Genomic DNA, 27,458 nt, shown 5'->3' with positions numbered 1-27,458 from the left:
CCAAAACATTAGGTATATTCTTCTCTCAACAACAGGATCAGTTTTCTTAAGATGGGCTCTCAAGCAGGGCAGGGAAAGCAAAGAGGCCAGGACTGAAGCAGCCACCCTGATTTCCCCAAAACATTTCACTAGTCTGCCCCAGGACCAGAAGAGAGTGGTTCAAAAGGGATATTTAGTACTAAACAAAACATTGCCATTTTTTTTCCTAAGTGCCCTTACAAGTGGCACAAGGCACTTCCCAGATTCATCTCTTAAGACTCTTTCTCCCTCTCCCAAAGCCCCTGGCAGGACTGTTGAAAACAGTGACAGGAGCAGTTCTGGCACCTTACCCAGCACATTGACACCACCATTGTCTGTGATTGACTTTTATTTGCATGGTGTGACTGTAACAAGAGAATATCATCAAGAGTCAAGAAGACTCAGCTGAAACCAACATTTTCATTAGGATAATCCTTGTGTCAGCCAGTTCTCAATTATCACCAGTTAGTTCTAACCCAGACACCTTGAATAAAAAGGCAAAAAGAAGTTTCAATCATTTAAATTATCTTTCTGCACAGCTCAGGATGTAAACAGAAGAGAAAGGGGAGCTTGGAGGAGGACGTGGCAACAGCTGAAATAACCAAGACAGCAGAGAAAGCAGGAAACAAACAGAAATGGAGTCAACGCCAGCAGCAGCTAAATCCCCAGACCCAATTAACAAAGCATCTCCTTCACATGCCTGCTGAGAATTACCCTCAGTACCAGATTTGGGCTCTATTGCACTTTAAGGATGTTTTTGCCACTTTCCCATTAGTACTTTTCTGTCACACCAACTCTGAAGTGAAACTTAGCAAAGCATTATTCTGAATTTATCCAGGAAAACTACAACAAATGGGAGCCTGAACCTTGCTTCAGAACCAGTGTGGTCTTATCAGAGCAGCAAGCATCTTGTTAAGCAGCTCATCTCTTGACTCATCTCCAGCTTTAAATTCTCCCTTCTCTTCATATTTCTGCCAGCATGCCAGACCTACCAAGGAATTAGGGAATGTGGCATTAACCACTGCTGCCCAGCAACTGGCCTTGGTGGGGCTACAAGATTTCCAAGAAAACTTTGTGGACAAAGTTTGTTAAAAAAGCATTTTGCTAGAAAAAAGTCATGGTGATAAATGCCAGGCCCTGCTACATAACTCCCACAATTCAAGTCCAAAGTTGGTATTGTATCTCCTGGCAGGGTGTCAGATGGAAAGGTTCCTGACAGCAAACAATTAAGCACTGCCCTAGAAAACAGTCTTTGAGGTTCTCTTAATACTCACCCACTCTTCAAGCAGAGGAAAGCTGCTGGGCAACCTCTGTCACATTAATCACTGGAACCACATTCCCAGCTGATATCAACTCCTGGAGCTCAAAGAAAGTGAAATGGAGCTTTCCCAGTGTGGTTAACTGACATACAGGTCTGAATTTAAGGTTTTTGACACTTAAATTACTTTTCCATACAGTTCACCCACTAGGATGTTGCTTCCAGTAGTTTAAAATGGTCACAAAACCTGAAAGAACTCTACCAGCAGAAGCCTTCTAGGTTTTAGTAACAGGAGGGTTTCTGCTAGGATAGGGATCTCAGTAAAGGTTATGATATATATAAATATATTTAAATCTCTTCTGAGTTTAGCTGTATCTGCAGGAATTTATAGGCTCTAATTATTTATGAAGAGCATCTATATAGAAAGTTCTCTCCCTTATCTCAACTTGCTAACATAGGTTGTACCTAACAAAATTAAGACAACAAAAGTAAAGGCACATCACTTAATTATGAGAACTGTCCACAGCTGCAGACAGCTCTTTCCATGCATTCATGTACCAAAATGAAAATCAACAAAAATACATCATGCTTATATATGCATCAAAAACTAATTTGTAGCTGCTTCTTTGGCACTCAAAGATCAATGTCAGTTTTCATTTTCTCTTTAACATGTTTAAAAAGCTTGGGGATGTGACATCAAGATATTAAACCTCAGTAACAACCTAAAGGGATAACAATGCCAAAAAAAGCCCCAAACCCCACAAGTGAGAGAAGTCATTCTTTTCAATAAACCCAAGCAACTTAATGTGCAATTTTGCTCATAAAGATAAAACACAAAATATAAAGCAAGTGCATAACATCACAAATAGAGTAAAAGCCTTTTTTTTCCAAATCCTACTTAATTTAACAGCAAGGTCCCAGTTGAGATTAACAGAAACTGTTCAAAGGCCAAGGAGGTGAAATCAATGTGGTGCAGTCTCAGGGCTGGCAAATGCTGATAAAAGGATTAAGAGATGGAATCATAAATGGATGTCAGCACTGAGTCTTTATACTACTCTACCCAAACATTTGGCTGAACTGACACGTGTGTGCAGCTGGGTGGATTTTTCACCTCCTGACAAAACAAAGAGATATGAATAAGTGAAAAGCAGTTCTGTCATCATCAGCCTGAATAACTGAGAACTTTCTCTCTCAAGATCAAACGTCAGCATTGATACTTTATACAGTTACTCCAAAATACACCTGGCAATCCATGATGCACTTGAGAATTTCATGATTCCCTGATGACCCAATCACAAAGGAATTATAAAATTTCACTTTAATGACCCAATAAATAGTTCTAGACAGCCTTCTAGTGTTACTTAGACCAACATACTTGAGCTATGTTAGACCAAGCAGAACAGAGGAATTAAGAAAATAATCAGCTTCAGAAGTAGTGAAACTCCCCAAGTCCTAGTTGAGCAGTATCCATGAAAGTTGGTCTCAAAATGCTTTGAAACTACATGAACTTCAGAAGTTTAATTCCTAATAAAATGGTTGATTCCTACATGGCACATGAAGAACACAAGTTCATAACTTAAAGGGATGCATTTAACAAGCAATTTCAGAAGAGCCACTAAGTACAATTAAATGGCTCTTTTAAAAGCCAACTTAACAACAAGAATAATTTTTTCCTCCCCATGTACTGTAAGACAAATTTTTCCTTGTGAACTTCCAGGTCTTTTTGCTCTCGTTGGTATGCAGGGGAACAGAGGTCCCAGAAAAGGTTCAGAGACAAAAGGCAGTAACTCCCTATCTTAAAAAAAGCTCTTTATCCCTTTTGTTACTCAGGAGAAAACACAAATGCACAGCAACACAAGAAGTCTAACCACTGGCAGCACCCTATAATCTATACCTTTTACAGCACTTGTTACATAAAAATAGTATGCTTCAAATTACCAGATAACAGGAGTGGATAAGAGAAAGGCATAAGAGTGCTGCTGGTCACATTAATCATAGATATTGATTGAATACTGAATGCTTCTTCAGTTTGTCTGACAAATTGGAAAGGCTCCTGCAAGCCCTTGCTCAAACATGTGTTCTGTCTCATTCTCCCTTACATCACTCATGGCATCTCTTGGGAATACACAAAGCTTTTCTTTCCTGGCTGTCCTCACAGATTTCTTTGCTTGAAAAAGGTTCAGGTGCCCTCTCATCCTCCCATTAACACCTTGCAGCAAAAACCTGCACTGAATTTAAAAATACATTTCTACATGCCAGTAAAATAATCCCTCCCTGCTGTTTTGCTGTGTGACACAGGAGCTGTGCTACAGGGTACTGTGAGAGCAAAAGTGACAAGAAATGCCACAGCAGGTAACACACACCCTCACCAACCTCAACTCTGGGTACACCTACACAGTTATGGCATGCAGAAACTACTGACACATACCCAGCCAACTTCTCTTTGCTTGACTTTAAAGATGAAAGACATTAGCAGTTTGTGTGTAAAAAGGTGTTGATGAACACCACTTCTCTAAAAATAGCTCAGGGGGGCACCTAAAAACACCTTCTCTGTGTTCCATACCTGCTCTCACTTGCATCTTGTTTGCCTGCTAGACAGAAACATAACTGCAAGTACTACAGAGCCCTGTAGACAGAAAGAAAACCAAGGTGAGCTGCATTCCCTGCCTGTATTACATCATCTGTAACAGTTCAGGATTAAAACTGAGTCATGATGCCAACAGCCCTGGGTTTGCATTTGGCAGGATAAGATTACAGTACAGGCTGCCCAAAATACACTGAATGCAACAACTCCTGTCAAGTGTTTCAGGTATTTTTAGGCTTTGCAGTAGAATACATGCTGCAAGGTTATGCTTAGAGTTCACTTTGACTCTATTTGTGCTTTCTAAAAGTTATCTCAGACAGTGGTCCCAGCACAGCAAATGGGAAACTGAATGGGTGAAAATGTGGTCAAAAAAAATAATTGTTTAGGAGGCAGGGAGGGAAACCATGTCTTATGGTCCTTTGTACAGCATCACCCTGAGGAAGTTTCAGTATCTGTTCCAGCACAGATCAATTCTGAGATGCTAAATCAAGAGACTGTTCTCAATTACCAGTACTTCACCAGCCCCAGGATCACATCCTTAAGGTGGTTATGGGCAATTTCTTCAGATTCTTATAAAATCTTCCATGTCATACTACAACCTGACTCACTTTCTCCAAGGAAACCCATACATCTGATAGAATTTAAGCACATCAAAGAGACTCATGAACAAACAGCTGGGAAACAAAGGCCTGGGTGATACAGAACAAGGCAGGAACATTTCCCACAGAAACACTTCTATCTAATTGTTGAAGAAGTCAATGACATAAATTGATTTCTCAGTAGTGCAGACACACTCAGTGGTATTGCATCCCTTATAGAAACATAACTCATTCAATACAAGAATTCAAGTGCCTGCAGAACTAGATTATAGGAAAAATAATTTGGGAAGGGGAGAAAGGAACTGCAATTCTGTAGTGCATGGCAGAGTGAAATTAGGCAATTACATTCTGAAAGGTTTGTCTCAGAACAGACTTGCTCAATACATAGATCCCTACATTTCCTTTCATTTCTAAAACTGGATTTTTAGGACATGAATACCACATTCAGCTGATTAAAGCAAGAAAAAAAGCCTTTCAAAACTTGGCTTTTTTATTTTCTCTCACGTTTCACATTCAGTCAGACTGATGCAGATTTAGGAACAGCTTCCTCCATCTCAATGTCTGCAGCAACTTCGTTTTTCCACCTTCTCCCATCACTTCTCAATAAATGTGCCTGGGTTTCCTCTCACGTTGGACCAGCCAGGGTATCCAGATCAAATGCTGCTGTAGTCTGAGCCACGAGCAGCAAGAGCTGCTGCTGCTCCCCACTCCACTGTAAAAAAGGTAATTGTTCCAAAGAAGCCCACGACCACCATGATCAGGAGTTGCCACTGCAGAAGGAAGTAGTTGCTGTAGAAATATGCAACTGCAGCACAGATGGACTGAGAGAAAAAACACAGTGTAAAAGGATTATTAGTGGAAATATCCAAGCTGGCATTACTGTACAAGGATTATCAATTTGACATCCACACAGCTCAATATGCAACTCTCAGTAGCTTGCTTCTGCAGGAAATAGATGATTTTAAAACTTCATTATACCTCAACATATGTCTTAATGTGATACACAACAGATTTAGTTTTCACTTGTTATTTAAATAGTGCTCACTGTAGAAAACCAACACCAAGAGAGTTTGTAGCATCACAAGTGCAGTTCTGTTATCTGAAAACAGTTGGTCTGGAAATGAGACTGCCAAGGTTTTAAGACAAAATCCAGAGAACTATTCCCAATTTTACAGCCTCTCAAAGTATTCTATACCAAAACAGCCAGAGGCTTTGACAGTGCTGCTTACCTGCAATCTATCCTTTTCAATAGCACAACTTTCATTACAGCTCACATCAAGAATTTCTTTATTTCATGTCTATCTCAAATTCATCTCTATCACTGAGAAGGAGATATAAATGGTGCAGTGCCCAAGGAAAAAATAAAAATTGAAGCAAGGAAGCAGCTGCCATTGTTTCATGTGGACACACCCTGAGCTCTGCTCCCAGCACTGCTCTGTCATTGCTGTGCCAATGTGTGAAGCTTCAATGCCTCCCATCCCTGTTCTCTGCTTATACTTCTGATCAACACAGACATTGACCTGGAAAGTTCAGTACCAAACAGGATGAATGTCTGTGGAAGAAGTTATCCATACAAAACACAGAAGCTTTATTTATTTTGTGTGAAGGCTTTTCATCCAAGCTAGCACTGATGCATTTATTTTGGCATTCAAACAAGACCAGATAAACAACAGAACTTAATTCTTCTTTTGTCAGTGCACCCAGCACCTGCTAACTCCCATGGTACAACATCCACAAACTCTTCAACTGCTATTTAAACAAAAAGATTAAAAAAAATTAATTTCCTTTTAACTGACCCCCTCCTCTGTCAAGGATGTCTTTGAGTAAATAAACTCAGGAAATGAAATGGGGTAATGAGACCCAAGTCTAGTTACCTGTGCCAGGTTTTTGACTTTAAGCTACAATTCCCAACACCTCTAACTTCCCTCAAAATTCCCAAATAAGCAGTTTGATCAAATAACCACACCAAGCTAAACAACCAAGCTACTCCTAAACACTCTCCTGTGAGATAAAAACCCTGAAATCCTGAACAGAGACAACAATTTTTCTCATCTCATTAAAACCCCCAGCCCAGTATTTCATTAGCAGGCTAAGAGTCAAAAGGCTGTGTCATGTAATACCTGAACAAACTTAAAGATGGCAAAGGCAGGAGCACTGTCTTCTGAATACAGGAACCCTAAAATACTGAGGAGCTGGGTGTTAAAGCAGCTGTCCCCCAGGCCCAGCAGAAAGCTGCAGAACATGGCCACCTCTTTGCTGAAAGGGAAAGTGAATCAACTTTAAAAGGTGTTCATTCCAACAGCTTACACATCCTACAAACTATTTTTTGGCAGACTTTACTTGGAAAGTGAGAATGGAATAAAGTTATCAAACTTGAAATTTCACTGGAAAAGCACTGGGAACACTTGGCTGGGCAAAAAGAACAGTTTCACCAGGTTATAATTTCTTGAATTTCTTGTTGAGACTGTTACTCTGGCCTGCAATTAATTCTACACTGATTTAGAACCCCTGGAGGAATTTATTTTGGTTCCTGGAGCTATAAACCACACAAGACAGTGATAAAAAGGTGAATTCATAAAAATTGCAGGGATAATAAAGGAATTCATACTTCATTAAATAAAAATAGTCACCAGCACAGGCACCAATGCACTTCACAACTGCACTTCAGCAGCTGTGTCTGCACAAACTGACACTATTTTCACACAAATTGGCAAAAATAGACATGATGAGGTAAGAAAGCTCCTTCTCCTCCTCCCCTAACCCTGAGAGGTGTCAGTCAGGCACAGCACATCTCCAGTCAGAGCAGGTGGAGGTGGACAATCAGCATTCCAGTGAGCATTTCCTGGTGCTCCCTGCTGCAGGAAAGCTGAGCCCAGCACTGGTTTAACACAAACCCAGCTCCTGACACTCAGTACAACAGGTCTGATCTCCACGTTGTACAGGATGTCAGAAATGTCAGTTCCCAGGGACAGAACTGCTGTCAAATATTCTCATGCTTTACCTTATCAGGCTATATAAATCCCTAAATTAGGTGCAACACCTTCAATAAGAACAGAATTCCTGAGAGCCTCTGGAGTTAGTCACTACAGAAAAAACCAGATTCAAGCAGTTTTCTATTACAAAGCTCTTTATGTACCTCTGGAGTTAAACCAGCCCCAGGAAGATGCTTGCTTACCTTGGGATCATATAAGCAACATCATCTGTTCCTTGCATGGGAGCAATAGGGGCAGCATTTGGCATGTTGAAAAAAATTAAATAAAAGGCTATGAAATGGACAACAATGCCCAGCATGACCACAGGGTTCCTGCCAAAACGATTGCCCTTGCTCAGTAAACCAAAGAGTCCTCCACCTGTACAAGTGGAAAAGAGTGGAGAATTATTCAGTGGATAACCAGGACTGCAGCTGTAAAGCACAGAACCAAAGCTAAGACACTGGAAAAAAAAAAAAACAAGTGGAAAACTTAGATGATAAAGTTATTATCTAATTGAAGGATTGACAGACATGAAAACTGTCCCAAGGGATTTGCCAAATGACAAAACCTTTGGGTTGCTTGGGATGTCTGGGAAATGTGGGCAGATTTATCAGATGATTGGTGATGAAGACACTTAACCTTTCTGCAAGTATTTCCCCAGCAGCCACTGTTGCCTTCAGTACTGCAACAGCACTCACTAAGTGCAAAAAATTGCACAGAAACCTGAAAACCCTGCCATTTAATCTGTGGATCCAAGTTGTCAGTTAAAAAAGACAGTGTTGGCTCATATTTTGCTAAACACTGAAGTACCTGAGGTTAAGAAAAAAAATAAAATTAAGATTACCTGTATTCAGTTTTATTCAAGTATCAGATCTCATGTCACACAAACTTCCTCAGAGAAAAAAATCTTTAGTGTAGAAATAAATTCAAACTAGCAATAACAGCAATTAAATTGAGAATAAAATGATCAACAGAATGCTACTTAAAAATAGAATATCAAACTGCTGTGAAGTCCCTAATTGTAGCCTAGTGGGGTTTTTCATTCTAAGTCCCATGTATTTCTTTGCACTAACCCCAAAACAAAGCAGTATCTTGGATTTCAGTCTCAGTACCTCACATTATCTGCATTCCCTTTACCTGGTGTAATGTAGAATTCACAGTGCAACAAGGAACCACCTTGACAATTTTAATATTCCTTTTTTGTTTACACAAAACATTGCTTTCATTACTGGAAATTTGGAAGACAGTAGATTTAGTTAAGTACAAAGAACCAATTTTCAATAACTACATCATCATAATTTATTTTTTATTAAGCAGTGAGTATATACTCACCTAGAATTTCTCCAACACCAATAAAAATACCAGAGAGACCAATAAGGCTTTTCTCTTCATTGCCAAACCTATTCACAGCACCAATACATGTTCCATACACTCCAGAAAAGAATGTTAATTCCAAACCTTTGAAAGAAACAAAATTGAGAGATGAAATTATTTAAAAAATGTTATCTCTAAAGGCTGTTTTCCTAAAGTAGCAACTGGGGAATTTAAACTACAGAATTATGATATCCTCCCCTGCCAGTTTACAAAATCTCCATTAGAAAGAAGTGTCACTACTTGGTGTCACTTGCATTTGGGTCCAACTGCATGGCCTCAAGAAGGGATGAGCTCTGAAACCAACCACCAGTTTTGGGAAGAAAAGCTTTTTTTGGCCATGTGAGATTTTGTCTTTTCCTCCAGAAAGTGGCAATATTGGCCAAGTGACACCAGATGGCAGTAAGGATTTTTTCCAAGCTGGACTGATTTATTTTTTTTTTTTTCTTCTGCCAGCTCCAAGACCAAATTTCAGATTACTCAGGTAAAACCTGAGCAACCCCCTTCCCTTGGTATCTTGCTTCACATTTCCACTGCACTAAATTATTAAGAGGAATTCAAGTGAGTTAATGTGGGTTAGTCCAACACTGGAAATGCTATGAAGTAGCTTGTAATTCAAGATTGGTGGCTGGTACAACTGCTTCTGTATCAGTAGGCAACTGTAAACTTGAGGAGATGTCATGGCACTGCTTAGTTTGTTCCCAAGTCTTTCTTTTTGCTTACAAAATCAAGCAATCATTTTTCACAACAGTAACTCAGAGCTGAGGTTCTCAAAATACAGCTTGCTTTGATAAACTTTAAACAGCAACATTAAACAACATGAAACCCAGTGACAGTGTGATGTCAAAGCACATCAAAATCAGCTGTGTAAGTGAGGGGACACAGAGCTGCACTCACCCAAGCACTGCAACATCTGTCAGGACACACAGATTTAAGTGCACCACCTCCCCCTACAGAAACACTTTCCAGAACACAGAGATGGCACCAACTCCATCAAATTTAATTGAAATGTTCAGGTAGCATTGGCAGAGATGTGGAATTGCAATCCTGCTTTGAGGGCTAAAATTCCAAACAAAGTTCTGCCACAATTCCACACTTTGCTGGTCCCATACCTGTGTAGGCTGTTGTGACACTGAGAAGCAGAATCTCTTTGGTGAAGCTCAGCTTTATAGATTTCTCTGTAAGGACATTGTAATGGAAATTAATGTAACTGGTAACACTGTTAAGACAATCTACACCTTCCTTTGCTCTATAAAAATGTTAAAATCATGCAAATTGTTATTTTATTACAGGAATCCCAGTGCTAAAGAAACCAACCCTGACTTGCTCTTTAAAAGAAATGCTGTTATCTGAAATCCTCTGTGGTAAGAAATGCAAGGGGGGAAATACTGAAGAGAAAATCCACAGTTTCCAGTTAGCAGACAATTTTCTGCTTATGGTATTTTTGTTCTCTCAGCTCATGGCAATCAGCTCATAAAGGACAAATAAATTTTCAGTGAAGATCCCCATGTTCTCAGAAACAAACTTAACAGTCACAGGCAAAGCACCGAACATCAACAGAGACTGCAGATGTTGTGGTTCAAAATCGTTGGTATTAACTGGCATATTTGGAGATAAAATAACAAACCTGTAACTTCTTGATCTTGTTATGCTAGTGATTTTTTTTCCCCAAAACAACTTTCATGATTTAGCTTCCCCAAGTGATGAGCTGTTCCTTTTGAGCTCATTCATATAAGGAAGCTTTGGTCAAGTAGCTTGGACTTGAAACTACATCATGGAAGTACCTCCCTCTGCCTCCAAATTTTTCCTGGACTACTCTAGTATGTAACTGAAGTAAAGTAGTTCCCTTCCTCTGCCTGCAGGTAGTTAAGCTTTGTTACTGAAGCTTTTGTTACCACCACCTAGGAGTGTTCCCAAAGCACAGCCAGCCACCTCACACTCATCACATGTTAGTTCACTGTTTCCCAAGCTTTTCCAGTTGCAAGCATCAAGCCCACAAATGCTGACACTGACAACTGAATTCCTAACAGCCTCTAGAACCTCCCTGCTCCTCTGCCCCCATGTGAACTGTGATCTCTGCTCTGAAAACCACTGCCATCTGGCAGTCATTATTCCCAGCAGGCCAGCCCTGAGTGTCTGTAGTGGAAATGGAGTAACTTCAGTGTATTCTTAAAACCTTATTTGTTCACAGATTTTTGTTCCCAGTGATCTGTTGATGACCACCAGCACCATGGGGAGCAGGAAAGGCTCTGTATGTCAGTATTTTTTGAAGAAACTCTGACTTGTAACAGTACTTACTGAAGGCAGCCACTGCTCTTGTCATTTTGTTTTGTGCAGACCTGGATAAACAAATGATTTAGTCAAAACAGAAGGAAGGAATAACCAAATCCTATCACTATGCTAGAAAGCAGTTTAATTTTTTGTATTTTCTGTACATTTTCTACCCCAACATTAACAACATATTAGCATATACCAGCACATAAAGTTTCTCAGAAGCCAAGCTACTAACTACAAAATATTTTTTGGTTTGCTTTTTCCTGGGCTAGTGAATGCCATTCAGAATTCACCTGCCTGACAGAAACTTTCTTCTGAGCATTTTCAGTTTGGAACATTTTTTCACTGTCATACTTGCTGATGTGTTTCTCACATTTTTGTTGGCCTTTAATTAAAACAAAAGTATTTAAACTGATGCCTCAAACAAAACCATATTAACCTGTGTCCTTCAGCACTTCTGATGTATTTATCAGGGTTGCATATAGATATTTAGAGAAGATACAAAAAATGTGTTTCAACATGCAGAAGTTAACCTATAAAAAGGGAGTCATTTTCCTTATTCCAGCCTTTAAGCTGGGCAGATGAGGGCAAGCCAGACTGTGAAAGGCAGGTAAGTGTTTACTCATCATCAGTGGGAAAAAAAGAGGTAAAAGGTATCTTTCAAAGGTACTTATTAATGGAAAAACTTAATGTGCAGTACTGCACTCTGTCCTTGAAAATGACATGTGAAGAAGATTAATTCTTAGTTGTTCAAGCACAAACTTTTCTATTAAATCTATAAATTCTACAGGTTGTTCATAACACATTTCCAGTGTTGAGGGGAAAGTGACTGCACAATGTTCCACTGAGGAGCAGGAGCACAAAGGAGTCCATCTGACAACATGTTACTGCCAGAAGCACTTACGTGCTGTCCCCCAGGATTTCATTAACAGAATCTTCCTCCCCTGGAGTTTTTGTGTCCTCTTGTTTCCTAATCAGAAAGAAGAGAACTGTGCCCACAAGACTGATAACAGTCAGAGCAATGAAGACAGTTCTACGATCACTCTCTGTGGAAAAACAAAGAGAAGTCATAACCAGATGTGCAAAAGCAATTCTAGAAGCTTCAGAGAACTAAGACAGGAGCACTACACAGCAGTGTTCAAAATCCAGACTAATTTTCTAACTTACCTTCCACCTGGAGCAAAAGGAACCTAGCTGCTGGCAGGTTCCTGTCTCAGTTTTATGATGCCAATAAAATAGTGGCACAAATAGATGTGGGGACTGAGTCCATCATCAGCAAATTTGCAGATGACACCAAGCTGGGGGGAAGTGTGGATCAGCTGGAAGGCAGGAGGGCTCTGCAGAGGGACCTGGACAGACTGGAGAGTTGGGATGATCCCAACGGGATGAGGTTCAACACAACAACCCCATGGGGAGCTCCAGGCTGGGCACAGAGTGGCAGAAAGGGACCTGGGAGTCTGGATTGCCAGGAAGCTGAAGAGGAGGCAGCAGTGTGCCCAGGTGGCCAAGAAGGCCAATGGCATCCTGGGCTGGCTCAGGAACAGCGTGGCCAGCAGGTCCAGGGAAGGGATTCTGCCCCTGTGCTCAGCCCTGGGGAGGCCACAGCTTGAGTCCTGTGTCCAGTTCTGGGCCCCTCAGCTCAGGAAGGAGATTGAGGTGCTGGAGCAGGTCCAGAGAAGAGCAAGGAGGCTGTGAAGGGATCCAGCACAAGTCCTGTGAGGAAGGGCTGAGGGAGCTGGGGGTGTTGAGGCTGGAGAAGAGGAGGCTCAGGGGAGACCTCATCACTCTCTCCAACTCCCTGAAAGGAGGTTGGAGCCAGGGGGGGTTGGGCTCTTTTCCCAGGCAACTCTCAGCAAGACAAGAGGGCAGGGTCTCAAGTTGTGCCAGGGGAGGTTTAGGTTGGAGATGAGAAAGAATTTCTTTCTGGAGAGGGTGATCAGGCATTGGAATGGGCTGCCCAGGGAAGTAGTGGATTCTCCATGTCTGGAGATATTTCCAAAGAGCCTGGATGTGGCACTGAGTGCCATGGGCTGGGAACCACGGGGGGAGTGGATCAAGGGTTGGAGTTGATGAGCTCTGAGGTCCCTTCCAACCCAGCCCATTCTAGGATTCTAAATAAGTGTCAGCTGCATTTCCTGCCATGCAAAGGCTATGACCAAGGAGGAGCCAATTAACAAAGGAAGTGCATGAATTATTAGCAGAAGAAAGTACATCTTTCAAGACTTATATAATTCAGGGTGGATGTAGCAAAGCACCCCAAAACCCTTTGGATTTAAAAAAAAAACCAAACACAACAAAACAAGCAAACAAGAAGCAAAAAAAAAACCCAACCCCTTACAGGCCTCAGAAATATTAGCACTGTAAGGTCATAAACTGGTAGGCTTGCAAACTACAAAAGCCTTAAAACCACTGAGACCAAAGTGATAAAGCATACAGTGCATAGCTGGAGGGAGATAGTAGAGAAGTCATTCCCATATACAAATATTAAAAATAAATTAACAGCTCTTGGAAACAGCTCTTAGAGGCAAGATCTTCTGATATCAACATCATTTAATAAAGAGCAGTCTCTAGACATTTAAAGAAGGGGGGGATGTAACTGCAGAACTTCCTCATTGTTAATTATTCTGTGGCTAAATAGAGCAATGGCATTTGGGATCTCAGGCCCACCAGATCTAAAGTGTGCCCAATACTTTCAATAACATTTCAGCCTTTGTGTTAAGGATGAGGGAATGTGGGATCTGACCTTTAAAATTTAAACTGTGCTGTGCTCCCAAGCCTGTGTCTGTGGGGAACCTGAACAGGCAGATCTAACAGAGACATGAAATGGACCACTTGGTCTCAACAGGGCAGTACTTCTGAAGCCTGATAAATACTATTTAAAAAATCAACATCTTATTCCTGATTTGCTACACCAGAACTATCCTCACCTTTTAAAAGAACTGACCATCCTAGTGGGTATTTTAATGTGACAATAAAGAAAACCCATGACCAGTACAAAACAGGACAACCAAACCCACTTATTCACAAAAGGTTGCTTTCCAAGCAACACTCAGATTTTGTAATTTAGATCTTATATTTGCCTCTATTTTCACCATTGCTGTTTCCCTGCCTCAGCAGAAATCTCTGCCTCAATAGCTATGAGTCTCAACCACTATTCAGCTTCCCAGGAATATTAAGTTTACTGTCCTCTCTCAAGCTCTCTGCCAGTCTAGCACCAAACAAAAAAACCCTCCAGTATTAATTACAATGTCATTAGGAAGTTACCCTTCCTAAACAATGCTGAGAAAGGCAGGCTTTTACACACACTCCCAGCCATGCTGCCTGTTTAAGCAGCTGCAGCTCTCAGGCCAGCTGCACATCTCAACCTCTATCTTGCTCCTGCTTTCTGCCAGCACAGTGTTTAGAGGTTGGTTTTCCTTTCTTTTCCTTAATGTCATAGGTTAACCAGTCTCCAATTTGATTTAGGACAATATACTCCAGGAACTTAGTTTGGAACAGGACAGTGGGTACATACATTAATTGTACAGCCCCCTAAAAAGAACCAAAACCCCATGGATTTTGGTATAATTGTGTCTGCACAGGGAAAATCCCAGAGTGGTTATTGTAGCAAACCTTATTCCAAACCAGCATTCTAAAGAATTTCATAGACAAAATCCTAAAAGAAGGTACTGAAAGTGCATTGCATGCAGGAAAACATAATAAATACAAGGGCTGCGAGTGCCACTGACACTGAATCAAAAACATACTCCAAAAACAAAGTACACTGAACAATAAAAAGGAAAAAACTTGTCTGCTATTATGTAAATTTCTTGCCACTTCCCAGTTCATTATTTCATCTGTTTATTTATGGTACCCTATTCTAAAGGATGGCCTCACACATAAACAAGCAATACCCACCTGATATGTGAGTTTTTCCTTGCCAAGCAAAGTATATGTACAGGTTTCCAAAAAACAAGCTGTAAAGAAACAGGACAACAAAGGTGAACAGCACATTTTTGTGGTAAGATTGAGGTTACAGCATCACAGTTATGCTGTGCTATGCCAAAAAGTGCAGTCATGAGGGAAATACAGACACCAGGCACCCTCTCCATGCAAACTGCTGACTCTGTATAAAACTTCAAATGCAGTAGAAGGTTCTTCTCCATAATGCTGGTCACTCTTTTCAGTAATCAAAACACAGGGGGCAGTAAAAATTAGGAAATCTGCACCTACATTGCCAAATTTGAGAAGGGTATAGGCTGCAAAACTGAGATATTTAGGGAGGTTGTTTTGTAGTACTTTATTAGGAGTGTCATGTGTCTTGCCTGAGGTTGCCCCAGCAATGCTGTAATTGGTTGCTAACAGCTCGAGGGAAACTCTGTGTTCCTACCTACAGGTTCCTGAGATGCAGTAATCCTGACCAAGTAATGATTCAAAACAGCCTTAGAGTGATTTTCCTTCATCTAAAGCCATGCTTTTTACTCACTGTAAAACATAAGATTAGTTGGGCTTGTGGAAACTGCTGCTCTGATGACATCCAGATATGTTAATTCTGGAACCTGAAACTTCAGGAACCCAAGAAGCATTCACTGGTTCAGACTGATGTTCTACTAAAGCAGGGTTCTGTCCCCACAGCAGCATTACCAACCTGCTGCAGGCTCACCAGCCTGAGCACTTTCTGCAATTCACTCCTCTCATTATCTCCCAATAGCCAGAATTGCTCTGTTATGGGTGGGAAAAGGTTTCTCTCCTCAGAAACCATTTGTGGACTTTGTTACCAAAGAATTTTTGATCCCTTTTTGATCTTGCTGACACTGTCCAACTCACACCCTCCCGTGGCAGCAAGTTCCAGCAGTTTAATCACCCCTTGTGTACAGAAGCACTTTACCTCTTTCAAGCCAACCCTCTTCTAGTTTCACCAAATGACCTGAGTTCTAGTACAGCAGCTTCTGGTGAGCAACAGTTCTACATTCAGCTCACCTGCTGCCTTCATGTTTTAGCAACCCAGCTGTACAGTCCTCTTCAGACACTATTTCACCAAAGAATCCTAACCTTTTTTTTTTTGTCTGAGTCAGAATCTCTCTCTTCTTGACCATTTTTGTTATTTTTCCCTGTGTTCTAAATACAAGAGGCAGAAACCACATCTGCACAAAATACTCAGTGGGAGCTACACAGTGTCCACTCCCTTGTTCTCACTGCCTTTCTTGATGCAGAGTCTTTGTTGGCTTTTTTTTTCTTGATGCAGCACCCAAACCTTAATATCAGAGAACTAACAACAAACTCTCTCTTCTGATTGCCAGGTCCAACTTTAATATCTTCACCTCAACTTGCCAGTGAGCAGCAAGGTCCAGCTTTTCCCTCAGGGAAGAAGGGCCAAGAGCCAAGGAGGGGAACGCATGCAGCAGAGAAGGTCCTGATCAGCTAGAGCCCAGCCCTGCAAAGTCAACCAAGAGCCCAGACCACCACAAAAGTTTGTGTTGATGGGGCAGGTCTGAGGTCAAGCTGGGAATCCAGTGCTTACCACTCAGGTCCCCAGTGACAAGATAGAACAAAGCCAAGATGGGTAGAAAGTCTGTGGACTGGAGTCTGGAGCAGCAGTATCCACATGGGCATAGCTGTGACTGAGCCCAATGTTCCTGTGATGCAGCTCCAGGAAACATGAATGCCCAGGGCTGAGTTTAAATGGGGCTCTGGGGCCCACAGGCAGAGGGGAAGTGTAGAGGTCCTAGGTGAGGTTGTTCAGAGCCATTAGAGCTTGTTAGTGCACCCTGGCACAAATGAGCACAGCCCTCCAGAATCAAGAAGATTTCTGTCACATATGTCAGACACTCCTCTAGCAGAGATTTCTCTCCCTGTCATGTGGAGAGCAGAGGCTCACAACATGTAAGGTTCCCTGACTGCTCTCTGATGCACAACAGCAACAGAAATGTTGCTTCCAGCTTCCCTCCCACTTCACCAACTGCAAGGTACCCGTGGAGTCTTTCTGAAACAGTTTCCCACTTACCAAAATATGTAAAAAAGTAGAATGTGTATAGAGGCAAAAAAGATTAAAAATAAAGTTTACCTCGACTGTAAGAGTGCCCAAAAAACTCCACTGTTCCTTCCAATGGTGTTCTCATCAGAATTCACAGTCAAGCAATTTCCCTGTGCTGTCCAGAGTACTGAAATACAGAGAATATGTTATTCAGAAATAAAAACCTTTTTAAGGTATATTCAAGTGTACCAAAGAAGAATCAGTAGGGTATGAACACTACTCACCAGCAGCTGCAATGCCAATAAAAACAGAAGCAGTGTAGAATGACCATGTAGCAGGTTGGATAAAAACAGCAATGTACAGGCTAGAACAGAACAGATTGGTTTATTAAATGTACCCTTAAAGTAGACAATACTCTTCAACTATCAGAGATCTCCCTTAGCTTCTTCTAAATCAGCTACTCTCTCAAAATAGTTTAGGTCATATGTAAAAAGTAGTCTTTTTCCTCCACTAAGCATGTAGAATTTTTTTATATTTTTTTTTATATATTTGAGACCACAACCTCAACTCCACAGTCAGTAATGTCTGGAAATGCTGTGGAAGAAATTCACTGTAGGCTGAACTACTCTGCAGCTACATGTCTACTAAAACAGACAGTCCCTCTGCAAGATGCCTTCTTCTGCCAATATAATTTCATGTGTGATGTGAAAAAAATGAAAGAAAGATTTCAAAGAGAGCAGATGAAAATCCCAAAGTCATACTTACCTATAAAATACACCACTAACAACCATGGAGAGCTGAGGTCCTACTATTGCAACCACTGATGGTGATATAAGATTTGATGCAGACAATACTCCATAAATAATGGACATGCTACATAAATAAACAGAGATGATTAAGTACTTAAATAAAATACAGGGTGTAAGTGCAATTGATAGAAGAATGTTCAGTGAATTCCAAAATACCAAGTTAAGTATTTCCTTCCTTCCCTTTTCCTTCCTCCCTCCCTGCACTCTGTGGGGACAGAGGAGTGTTCAGTGTTTCATGGATTGCTGAACAGAATCCCAGATGGCTGCAGGAAGCACAGCTTATAATTTACAACCTGTATTTGTCAAATAGTGCCCTAACAATAATTATTGTATTTTGTACCCAGTACTTCTAGAGAATGTTCCAGAGACTCATTTGTCTATCCCTGACATTTTCATTTTCTGCCAAATACACTGCAGGAATTTTCTAGATGTATTTGGTGCCAGTGGCATTTTTTGTTTAAATTAAGACAGTAAATTCTTCAAAGCAGCAACCAGGTTTTCCTCTAGAACAGGTTAATTTGGTGGAGAAGAGGTGCCTGATCATGCTCAACAAGTTTGGCTACACCAGTGCAATAAACAAAGAGAGCAGCTTTCCCTGGCTTTGCTTCTCATCTTCCTGGCTGCTCCTTTCACATTTATGTTGCAGGACTTCCTGGAAGTTGATCCACACCACCTGTCCTCCTCAAACACACAGGGCAAACAACCAAGGCCTTCATACTTAGCACTTTTATTTTAAAACTTCCACATTCTGCACCTCCTAAAATAAAATACTCAGAAAGTAATAACCATATTGTGGGGTTTTTCTCCCTACACTTAAAAATATATATGAAAAAAGAGTAGTTTAACTAGAAATAATTCAGAGCAGAACTAGAGGGAATGTGAAAAGCCTTTCTTTTAAATTGCTTTAAAGTATGTTTTTAAATTCTGAAGTCAGCAGAACAGCACAACCTCTTTAGAATATAACTCTGCCAGAAGGAATTATAACTTGATTCACCCTGCAAGGAGCTAAGTAGTAAGATCTGTATAAATTACCTTGTGTAGCCACTGCCATGAAAATCCGTGTTGTTTAAATTTGTGATTACAGTTTGCTGTGAGGAGAAAAGCATCCATTGTAATATGTTATAATATACCTTGTAGTTCAAGAACACTTGCATCAGTTTGAAGTCAATCATTAATTGACTTTACAATGTACTTAAAATAACTTAAAGTGTTAATAACAAACAACAGAGAATATCTCCACAACGAAAGTGAGGGAGATATTTGAAGGAGAAACATCTGTGTTTGAAGCAGTAACCAGAACTTCAGGATGATTTCAGAGAGCTTAAAATATTTCACAAAAACTTTGTTTCACTCCACACCTCTTAGGCAGGACTATCTTGGTTTTAAAAAGTGGGGGGAAAAGAACTGTTTCAATATACTCTTCATTTGAGTTAACCATGAGCTGCTGATAAGAGTTTCCGTTCGTTTTGGGTTCCTCTTACTTCCCTGATCTTTTTTTTCCCCTTGTATCAGCTTTAGTGGTCATGAGACAGAGTAATCAGTTGGATTGGCACGCAGATCTGATTGAAAGTCACTGGTGGTGATGTTAATGACAATAAATGACACAACTGCATGATCATTAGGTCCCACTCAGTGACGTGCCATGAATGCATTACAGAACCTCTGAGCTCTGGGCTGTTCTTGCACAGTCCCATGCTCTCTATGACTTTCATAAGAAGTATTCTAAGCAGTAATTCCTCCAGTGCAGTGAAGGACTTTTCTCTGTCTGAACCCAGAAAGGATTATTCTTTTGCATGCAAGAAAAGAAAAGCTGTAAGGCCTGCAGGTCCAGAGGTGTGATGAAACCTAACTGTTATTCAGGCATAGAACTCCTACTGACAGCAATATCAACAGCTCCAGGAGTTCAGGGGATCTGGGCTAAGTATGTCAGCAGAAGAATTCTAAATATTTAAGTAGCAGGTGTGTCAATTTGATTTCAATAGTAAATCTGAATTATGTTATGCCCAGTTTTGCTTCAGCATGCATAAAGACACATGACACCAAAGCAGTCAATTACTTATGCAGATGAAGGTGACTTGGCACTTCTAGCAATTGTAGAAGTCTTGCCTACTTGTCAGATGTTATCTCCTACTCCCCCTCAATGTCTAGATATGTAAAATATTAGAGATTAGAAAAACAGTCTAGGAAAAACTAGGGGCATGGTAAATAACAAGTAACTTAGGCAGATACTTTGAAAGGGACTACGTACAACAATCAGAAATAGGGAAGATCCAAGTCTTAAACACTGCGAGTGCCAGTGACACTATTTTAAACTTCAAGCATTTGGTAAGATTCAATAATTTCCTACTTTCTAAGCAAGCAGGCACAGTTACATATGTAGCCATGCTATCCAAAGAAAAACCCCACTTAATTACCCAGTTACCCAACATCTAGTTATCACAAAACCAAAAGAGACAAGATGTTGAGATGCCCTGCGCATTAAAAAGAAACAAACCATCAGGTAAAGCAGCTCTGAGAGCCCACAAGAGACAAGAAAAGATAAAATGTGACAGAAATGTGGCATGTTCTGAAATTGACACTTACCGCAATGTTTCCACATGTTTGGAAAGCAGTGAACATAAACATAAATGAGACTCCCAGAAGAATTATGTTGAAAAGTTTTTTTGATTCAGGAGACATTTTGTGTTTCTTTGCCAAGTCCTGAGCTTCAGCCTGGAAAAGACTCTATTTCCTTTTAAAAGTTTCCTCTTAGACTCTGTTAAAAACAGATTAAAAGAATAAACCAAATAAAAGAATGCTTCTAAAATGTCAATTATTTAGGGCTACTTACAACCAACTAATAAGAAATCTCTAAAATACTGTAGAGTAAAATCACTAAACTGGAAAAAATACCAACCCCAGAGCTAAGGTCTGGTACAAGAGGTAAAGATCAAGATTCTACCTTTTCCCTGAAGTTTAAAGGGCAGACTGCAGCATGTAACTTCTTCAAGACATCTCCTTCCCCAAATGAAGCAGTTTTTCTAACACCTGGCTAGTTAATCAGCTCAGGTTCTTGCCATTGTTCTAAATCAGAATTCTGCCCCACAGCCCTAAAATCACCTGACGAAGGAAAGATGAGACATTGGCACATACGAGTCATTTCCATGCATGTTGGACAGGAAATAAGGAACATTTCACAACCCAGCACAGCTGACCTGGCCCCGAAAGCCCTTGTGCACCATGGGAAATGCAGTTTTCTACTTGAACGGGTGGAAACACTATAAACCTTTAAGAGCTGTACTAGTTCTTAAGAATTTTAAGATCGAGCCACTAAATAACATGCAGCGAGATGAAAAGGTCCTAGAAAGTTGTCTAAGAAAAGTAACGAGCTGAATTCAAACACACACAAAGTCATTCCAAAGGGAAAATTATTCTCACCTGTGAGGAACTGTGTATCCCTGTGCCACCAACCATGCTCTGCAAGGTGCTTCTGCCTTTCAGTGCCTCAGGAGAGGAAACAGGCTCCAGCGTAGTCCACCACAACACTCATTTCAGCAGTTACATGTTTTAGTTCACAGTATTTCCAAATAACAAGATCAATTGATCTTTAAGTTTTGAAGGTCTCTGTCACAGCACTGGCAAAACTGGAGGAAGTCCACACAACTTGTATCAACTGAAGGGCTGCTTTTTACTGGCATCATCTTCTCTCCAATTTGCTGGGCCTCCGAGTTGGGATGGGAACATTCTGCTACATCAGCTTCACTTGGCTGCTGGTCAAAGAGGAAGAGAAGGAAATCTAGAACTGATTGAAGGAAATGACAGATCAGCAAATTCTACCTCCACTACTTAAAGGACTTAAAATCTGCATCCCAGCCACCATCCCAGCCACCAATACAATTTTAATTCCCAAGCTGTCTTTTCTAAAAAAAGTAGGGCTCTTTCCAGCAGCATTTACACTTGTGGAAGAAAGTCAGTATGATTATTCAGAGACTGCTTTAAAGATCAGATTAGAATAGAAAGTGATATTTTCAAACAAGCAAAGCTCTCTTCTTCCTTTCTTATGTTAAATTTATAATAACATTGCTAAGACCCTCCAGGCATTTTGTCCCACTGAGGGTTTCTTCCCCTTGTGCCACCATAAGAATGTCTCTGACTGCAGAGCAAACTGGGCAGGAGTTTGTATTGATTTGAAGTGATTCTGAATAAGGAACATACAAATCCCACTGTCATTTTAAGGAAACCATTATAAAGAAAAACTTCAAACTTCTCCTTAGGTAAAGGGTTTCAGCAGACTAAATGGGAAAACTTTTAACACAAAGTCTTTGGGCAAAACCAGAACACAGAACACAGCAATACAAAAGGTTAAAAGCAGTTAGCAGTTCATTTGATTACTTAAGCCTTTTGTACAAACTGTTGCTTTTACATTTGATAACATAGCTTACTTTTACACTTCAGTGCAATAAAATAAAAATAGTAAATAGAGTTACAGTAAGAATAAGGACTGATTTGCTTTTTCTTTTCAATACTGCCACTGCATTAAATGGATCAGTAAAGAGCTGCCTCTTGCTATCATTTTTCTAACATAGTCTAGCGAAAGGGATGGGTACAGACACACGGTTACAGGATGAGAAATGGATATTACAGCTCATACTCGAGAGTTGGGGCATTTAGTGCCCGAAGCAACGACTTTAGGGGCGGGGAAGCAGCTTCCACCGAACTCGCCAGAGCCACCTCAGGACACCTGCCTCTCACCCTCACCCCGGGCCCCTTCTGCCGCGCCCTAAGGAGAACTTTGGGGTGTTCCACAGCTCCGGTGAAGATCGCTGCCTGCAGGGCTCTGGCACCAAACACATCAGCGGCTTCCTCAGGCACCGGCTACAGGGCAGAGCAGCGACCGGGAACGGCCCCGGGTGCAGCGGGAGGAGGGAAGGAACGCGGGATGCCCCTCACAGCGAGCCCGCCGCCCGCCTCCCCTCAGGGCCTCTCCCCCCCCCCCCCCCGCAGCCGCCATTTTGAACCCTCACCCCACGCCCTCCGGGCAGGCGCGCTCCTTCCTTATCACTTTCCCTTTGGTTTTGGTTTTTTGTTGTTTTTTTTCTCTCGTGGAGGAGGTTTCTCGCCGCTCCTCCCCCCAACACAGACCAGCCCTCGCCTTATTTCCGCTTGTTGTCTTTTTTTTTTTTTTTTTTTTTTTTTTTTTACCGTTTTCTCCACACATTGTTCAAAATTTCCCCGCCTCCGCCCAATCCTTCCGGGTCACGGCGGAGCCGCCTTCACGGACTCTTTTGAAATGTAGGCGAGTTATCCATTGCGCAGACAACTTCCCGGCAGCTTTCCCGCGCCGCCTCCGGGCCCCGCAGTGGGTGAGGAAGGGAAATCCACCCCGTGCCGGGAGCGGGGCGGGCGGGGCAGCGCTGGCCGGGCCGCGCTTTTCATCCGGGTCACTGGCGGCCATTTTGTGGCGTTAAGTCGGCGCGCGCGGGCGGCGCCCGTTCATTTCCTCGCCGCAGCGGAGAGGGGCGGCCGTGCGGGTGCTGCCGCTTCGCCTCCGATCCGGCCTTAGGCCGCCTCCCCGCCGGACCCCAGAGGTGGGTTTTCTGCTCCGTCTTCTCCGCTGAGAACTCTCGTGGCGTTTCCCTATGCCCTGCAGCTCTCCTCCTTGCCGGACTTTGCTGGGCCGCCGCTTCGGCGCTCCCCCTCGGGTGTGAGGCGCTTTCCTCTGAGGGCCGCGCCGCCTCTTGACTCCACACACCTTCCTCCCCCCTCCCTCTCTTCTCTCAGGTTACTTCTCCTCAGCCGCCGCCGCCCCTCGGGGGCTGTTGCCCGCCATGAGTTACGGGCGGCCTCCGCCGGACGTGGAGGGCATGACGTCCCTCAAGGTGGACAACCTGACCTACCGTACCTCCCCGGACACGCTCCGGAGGGTGTTTGAGAAGTATGGCCGTGTGGGCGACGTCTACATCCCCCGGGACCGCTACACTAAGGAAAGCCGAGGCTTCGCTTTCGTTCGTTTCCACGATAAACGCGATGCGGAGGACGCCATGGACGCCATGGACGGGGCCGTGCTGGATGGCCGGGAGCTCCGAGTGCAGATGGCCCGTTACGGCCGCCCCCCCGACTCCCACCACAGCCGGCGGGGACCCCCGCCCCGCCGCTACGGGAGCAGTGGCTACGGGCGCCGCAGCCGCAGGTGAGCGCTCGGAAGGGTGCAGGGCGGGCAGCGGAGCCTCTGTAATGACGGGCAGGCAGCTGGGGCTGAGCCATGTGTCTGTGGAGAGGGGGCCACTCGGGTTTGTCTTGGTTTTTTTCTTTTTCCGAGTGAGTTTCGCGGTGGGGTTGAAAGTGGGAGGGTAGGAGTGTAGAAGCAGAGGCACGTGGAGTTCCCTCGGAGCGGAGCAGTTTGGTTCTGTAGTAGTTTTAGCCCCCGGCCACTCACTCTGAACAATGGCGCCCTCTTAACACTCATTTCCTTCCCCACGTGGGTCCCGTCCCGCCCTCCCCGTCCCGAAGTTGTCGCTGGAGCCTGTTGCGCCGCCAGTGTTCAACTTCCAACCTGTTTCTTTTTTGTGTTTTCTTTTTTTTTTTTTTAACTCTAACTCTCTCCTGGGATGTTTTAGCCCTAGAAGACGCCGGCGCAGCCGATCTAGAAGCAGGAGCCGCTCTAGATCTCGCAGTCGGTCCCGCTACAGTCGATCCAAATCCCGGTCTCGCACACGTTCACGGTCTCGTTCCACCTCCAAGTCCAGATCTGCGAGGAGGTCCAAGTCAAAGTCCTCGTCTGTCTCCAGATCCCGGTCCAGGTCGAGATCCCGGTCCAGATCTAGAAGCCCTCCCCCTGCCTCAAAGAGGGAATCCAACTCTAGATCCAGGTCTAAGAGCCCTCCCAAGTCTCCGGAAGAAGAAGGAGCTGTATCCTCGTAGGAACATGGTAATGTACCACGGGAGCAGCACACGTTGCATGTTACTTTATTGTAGCACCTAGGTGGGGTTTTGGGTAGTTTCTTAGAGTATTAATAGCCTGAACCAAGTGAATCCTAACGGGGCACATTGTTAGTTTTTTTGGGTTTTTTTTCTTGAGCAGTGTTTTTCGGTTGTTGGTTTAGGGAAATTAATACCAAAGGGCTTTCTACGGAGAGATTATTTTTTTTTTTCCAGAGAAAATGTTTTATTGAGAGATTAATGGCTTGGTTTTAATAAAATATTGTATGAGACGCAACCTATGATGAAAATGACTATTTCTTACTGTATTTATCCAACATCTGCATTTTCCCCTTTAAAGCTGCGGTCTCCTGTTTGCTAAAAGAATATTGGCCAGTATTGCAGATTTTAACTGATTTGGCTGATCCTCCAGGGACCAGTTTCTGTGGGCGTGTATTGGAGCAGGTTTGTCTTTAAATGTTAAAGATACACTATCCTTTTATAACGGAAGAGATCGGTTCAGTGGCCGTTATACTGACTGGAGGTAATAACTGTTCTAGAAAAGTGGCAAATTCCTTGCAACGAGAAAACCATGGAAACTTAGTTTTTCCTCAAGTCGACATCTTGAAGAGGCATCTAAGGATACATCGGGTGGGGAAAGGATAGTGTGTCTTTAACCCTTCAAACTGTTTGGTCCTATTTTTTTAAAAAGGAAAGGGCCTAAGTTAGCTCTGAAGTTAGATAATTGTAGCAAAATTAGTAACGTTTTGTATGGAATGCTAATTAGAGCTTAGTTAAGTCTTTATGAAGAAGTATTAGTTTTATAACTTTTATACAACTTCTAATAATTCATTGTCAAACAGGCTGAATTGAAGTTAATGGTGGTTTGATCTCCAGCCTGATGCTTTACTCTTCTTTGTAACTAAAATACTTCCAACAGAACCTTACATTTGGCCTTGGAAGTAAAGCAACACGTGGGGGGGGAGGTGGAACACTGTGGAAATTTCTTAAAATTAAATTAGGCAAAAAAGACAGTTGAAACACAACTAGAAGTATACCTGAAGTCATCCACACAACCCAAAGAGACAAGGTAGAAACCTGGCTGAACTTTTCTTTCTTCAAACCTAGATGCATCAGATAAATGAGAACCCAGATAAAGGACGCCTTTGGGGGGAAAAGATCGCTTGAGTCTTCAGTCCCTTGGAGAGACCCTGGCAGAGCAACCAGCTGTTGAAAAGGTTATTTTGTAAACATTTTGTCTAACTTTTTACTTGTTTAAGTTGCGCCTCAAGTGGCAGATTTTACATTTTATGTGCCATTTTGTTGCTGTTATTCAAATTTCTTGTAATTTAGTGAAGTGAACGACTACCGATTTCATTATTGGCTTGGATATTTGAGGTAAAACTTCATTTTTGTTTATATAGTGCTGACTTTCATTTGAAATTAAACCTGATGGTAACTTGCTGCCTCCAGTTTCATACTGAGAACACACGCAGCTATTATATGCTGAGTAGATAACTCTGTTGAAAAATATTCTCAATTTTGTCTTCATTCCTTAAATAAAATTCTGCAGAACTTTAATTGGAAACTTACTGTAAATGCTTTTTTTGTTGGTTTTTTTTGTTTTGTTTTTTAAACTTTGAATTCAAATACTATCTTCAAATTCAAATTGGTAGAAATCTTTTCAGGTGAACAGTTGATATTTGAAAGGATTGTTTTATCAGCCTCAATTCTAATCTCTTCTCTTATGTATTTTTGTGCACTAGGCGCAGTTGTGTAGCAGTTGAGTAATGCTGGTTAGCTGTTAAGGTGGCGTGTTGCAGTGCAGAGTGCTTGGCTGTTTCCTGTTTTCTCCTGATTGCTCCTGTGTAACGATGCCTTGTCGTGCAGAAACAAATGGCTGTCCAGTTAATTAAAATGCCTGACAACTGCACTTCCAGTCACCCGGGCCTTGCGTAAAAATAATGGAGCATACAGTGAGCACATCTAGCTGATGATTTACACACCTTATTTTTTCCAGAATGGTAAAAAAAAAACTTACCAACATCCATGTATGAACTTAACGTACAAGAAATGTAATGTTAAGAAAATGGTTCATTCCTTTGTAAGTACTGATTGGTGTATCTTTTGCTTAAGACATTCTGTACTATACCCACTGTCTCTGTAGTTAATATTAAACATTTTTCTGTGTTAACTTTTCTCAACTTAATGTCTGAGTCAGCTTATTTTTAGCTTGAAAAGATTTCTGCATTTATACTGTTATTTAACTTCTATATCGTAACTGATTGCATTTTGCTGCTTACCAGTTTTATCCACTGTGGGAGGGGGGATGCTTTTAAACTACTCTGGGCAAACTTAACTAGTGTTGTAACTAACCCAAACTCTGTATGGCAAGCATTGCAACCAGGCTGTAAGCACAGAATGGGCAGAGAGCCCCTTGGACATGGTTACAAAGATACCCACTGAGCAGTACTACCTGCATCACCCTGTGCTTGTCCTGACCCACAGGCTGCTGCTGGGGGTCCTAATCTTACAGTGATGATTTTAATCTTACAGTGATGGTTTTTTTCCTGAATTTGGGTAACAAATGAACTGTAACTTCAACCATCCAGTGTCAAGGGTTGTTGTAATGCCTTGTGAACTTGATGCATGTATGTTAAATGGGAATGGAAACATCTGAATACTTGCAGTCTGCCTTGATTGAGGATTAAAAGTACTTTTCT

The 27,458-nt window shown here is 42.0% G+C and overlaps 2 protein-coding genes across 16 annotated transcripts; one reads left to right on the top strand and one right to left on the bottom strand.

The window, feature by feature from the left end:
- Positions 1–349: 349 nt before the first annotated feature.
- Positions 350–23,282, bottom strand: MFSD11 (major facilitator superfamily domain containing 11). 13 transcript variants are annotated; one of them, XM_030462006.1, is made up of 15 exons: positions 23,020–23,212; positions 21,256–21,587; positions 20,422–20,593; positions 18,871–18,926; positions 17,795–17,902; positions 17,314–17,393; positions 17,120–17,216; positions 14,974–15,032; positions 11,981–12,122; positions 11,101–11,141; positions 9,915–9,980; positions 8,764–8,889; positions 7,635–7,809; positions 6,580–6,715; positions 350–5,280 (listed from the first exon to the last, which is right to left on the bottom strand). In XM_030462006.1, exons 3-15 carry the CDS (start codon positions 20,515–20,517, stop codon positions 5,113–5,115), a joined length of 1,350 nt encoding a protein of 449 aa, XP_030317866.1. In that variant the 5' UTR covers positions 20,518–20,593; positions 21,256–21,587; positions 23,020–23,212; the 3' UTR covers positions 350–5,112. The 13 variants fall into 13 exon arrangements, with proteins under 13 accessions (XP_030317866.1, XP_030317865.1, XP_030317871.1 ...); XM_030462005.1 differs by having other exon boundaries at positions 4,932–5,280; positions 21,256–21,619; positions 23,020–23,282; XM_030462011.1 differs by having other exon boundaries at positions 4,932–5,280; positions 21,256–21,584; positions 23,020–23,282.
- SRSF2 (serine and arginine rich splicing factor 2) lies at positions 23,262–27,458 on the top strand. Of its 3 annotated transcripts, XR_003988318.1 has the most exons (5): positions 23,266–23,405; positions 23,599–24,007; positions 24,435–24,745; positions 25,864–25,973; positions 26,502–26,939. XR_003988318.1 is itself a non-coding variant. In XM_030462021.1 (4 exons), exons 2-3 carry the CDS (start codon positions 23,646–23,648, stop codon positions 24,736–24,738), a joined length of 666 nt encoding a protein of 221 aa, XP_030317881.1. In that variant the 5' UTR covers positions 23,262–23,405; positions 23,599–23,645; the 3' UTR covers positions 24,739–24,745; positions 25,864–27,458. The 3 variants fall into 3 exon arrangements, 2 of the variants coding, with proteins under 2 accessions (XP_030317881.1, XP_030317882.1); XM_030462021.1 differs by having other exon boundaries at positions 23,262–23,405; positions 25,864–27,458; XM_030462022.1 differs by lacking the exons at positions 25,864–25,973; positions 26,502–26,939 and adding an exon at positions 25,097–25,195.

Source organism: Calypte anna, chromosome 18, assembly GCF_003957555.1.
Source record: "Calypte anna isolate BGI_N300 chromosome 18, bCalAnn1_v1.p, whole genome shotgun sequence".
In the NCBI taxonomy this organism is placed as follows: domain Eukaryota; kingdom Metazoa; phylum Chordata; class Aves; order Apodiformes; family Trochilidae; genus Calypte; species Calypte anna.
This window is presented reverse-complemented; position numbering and strand designations above follow the sequence as displayed.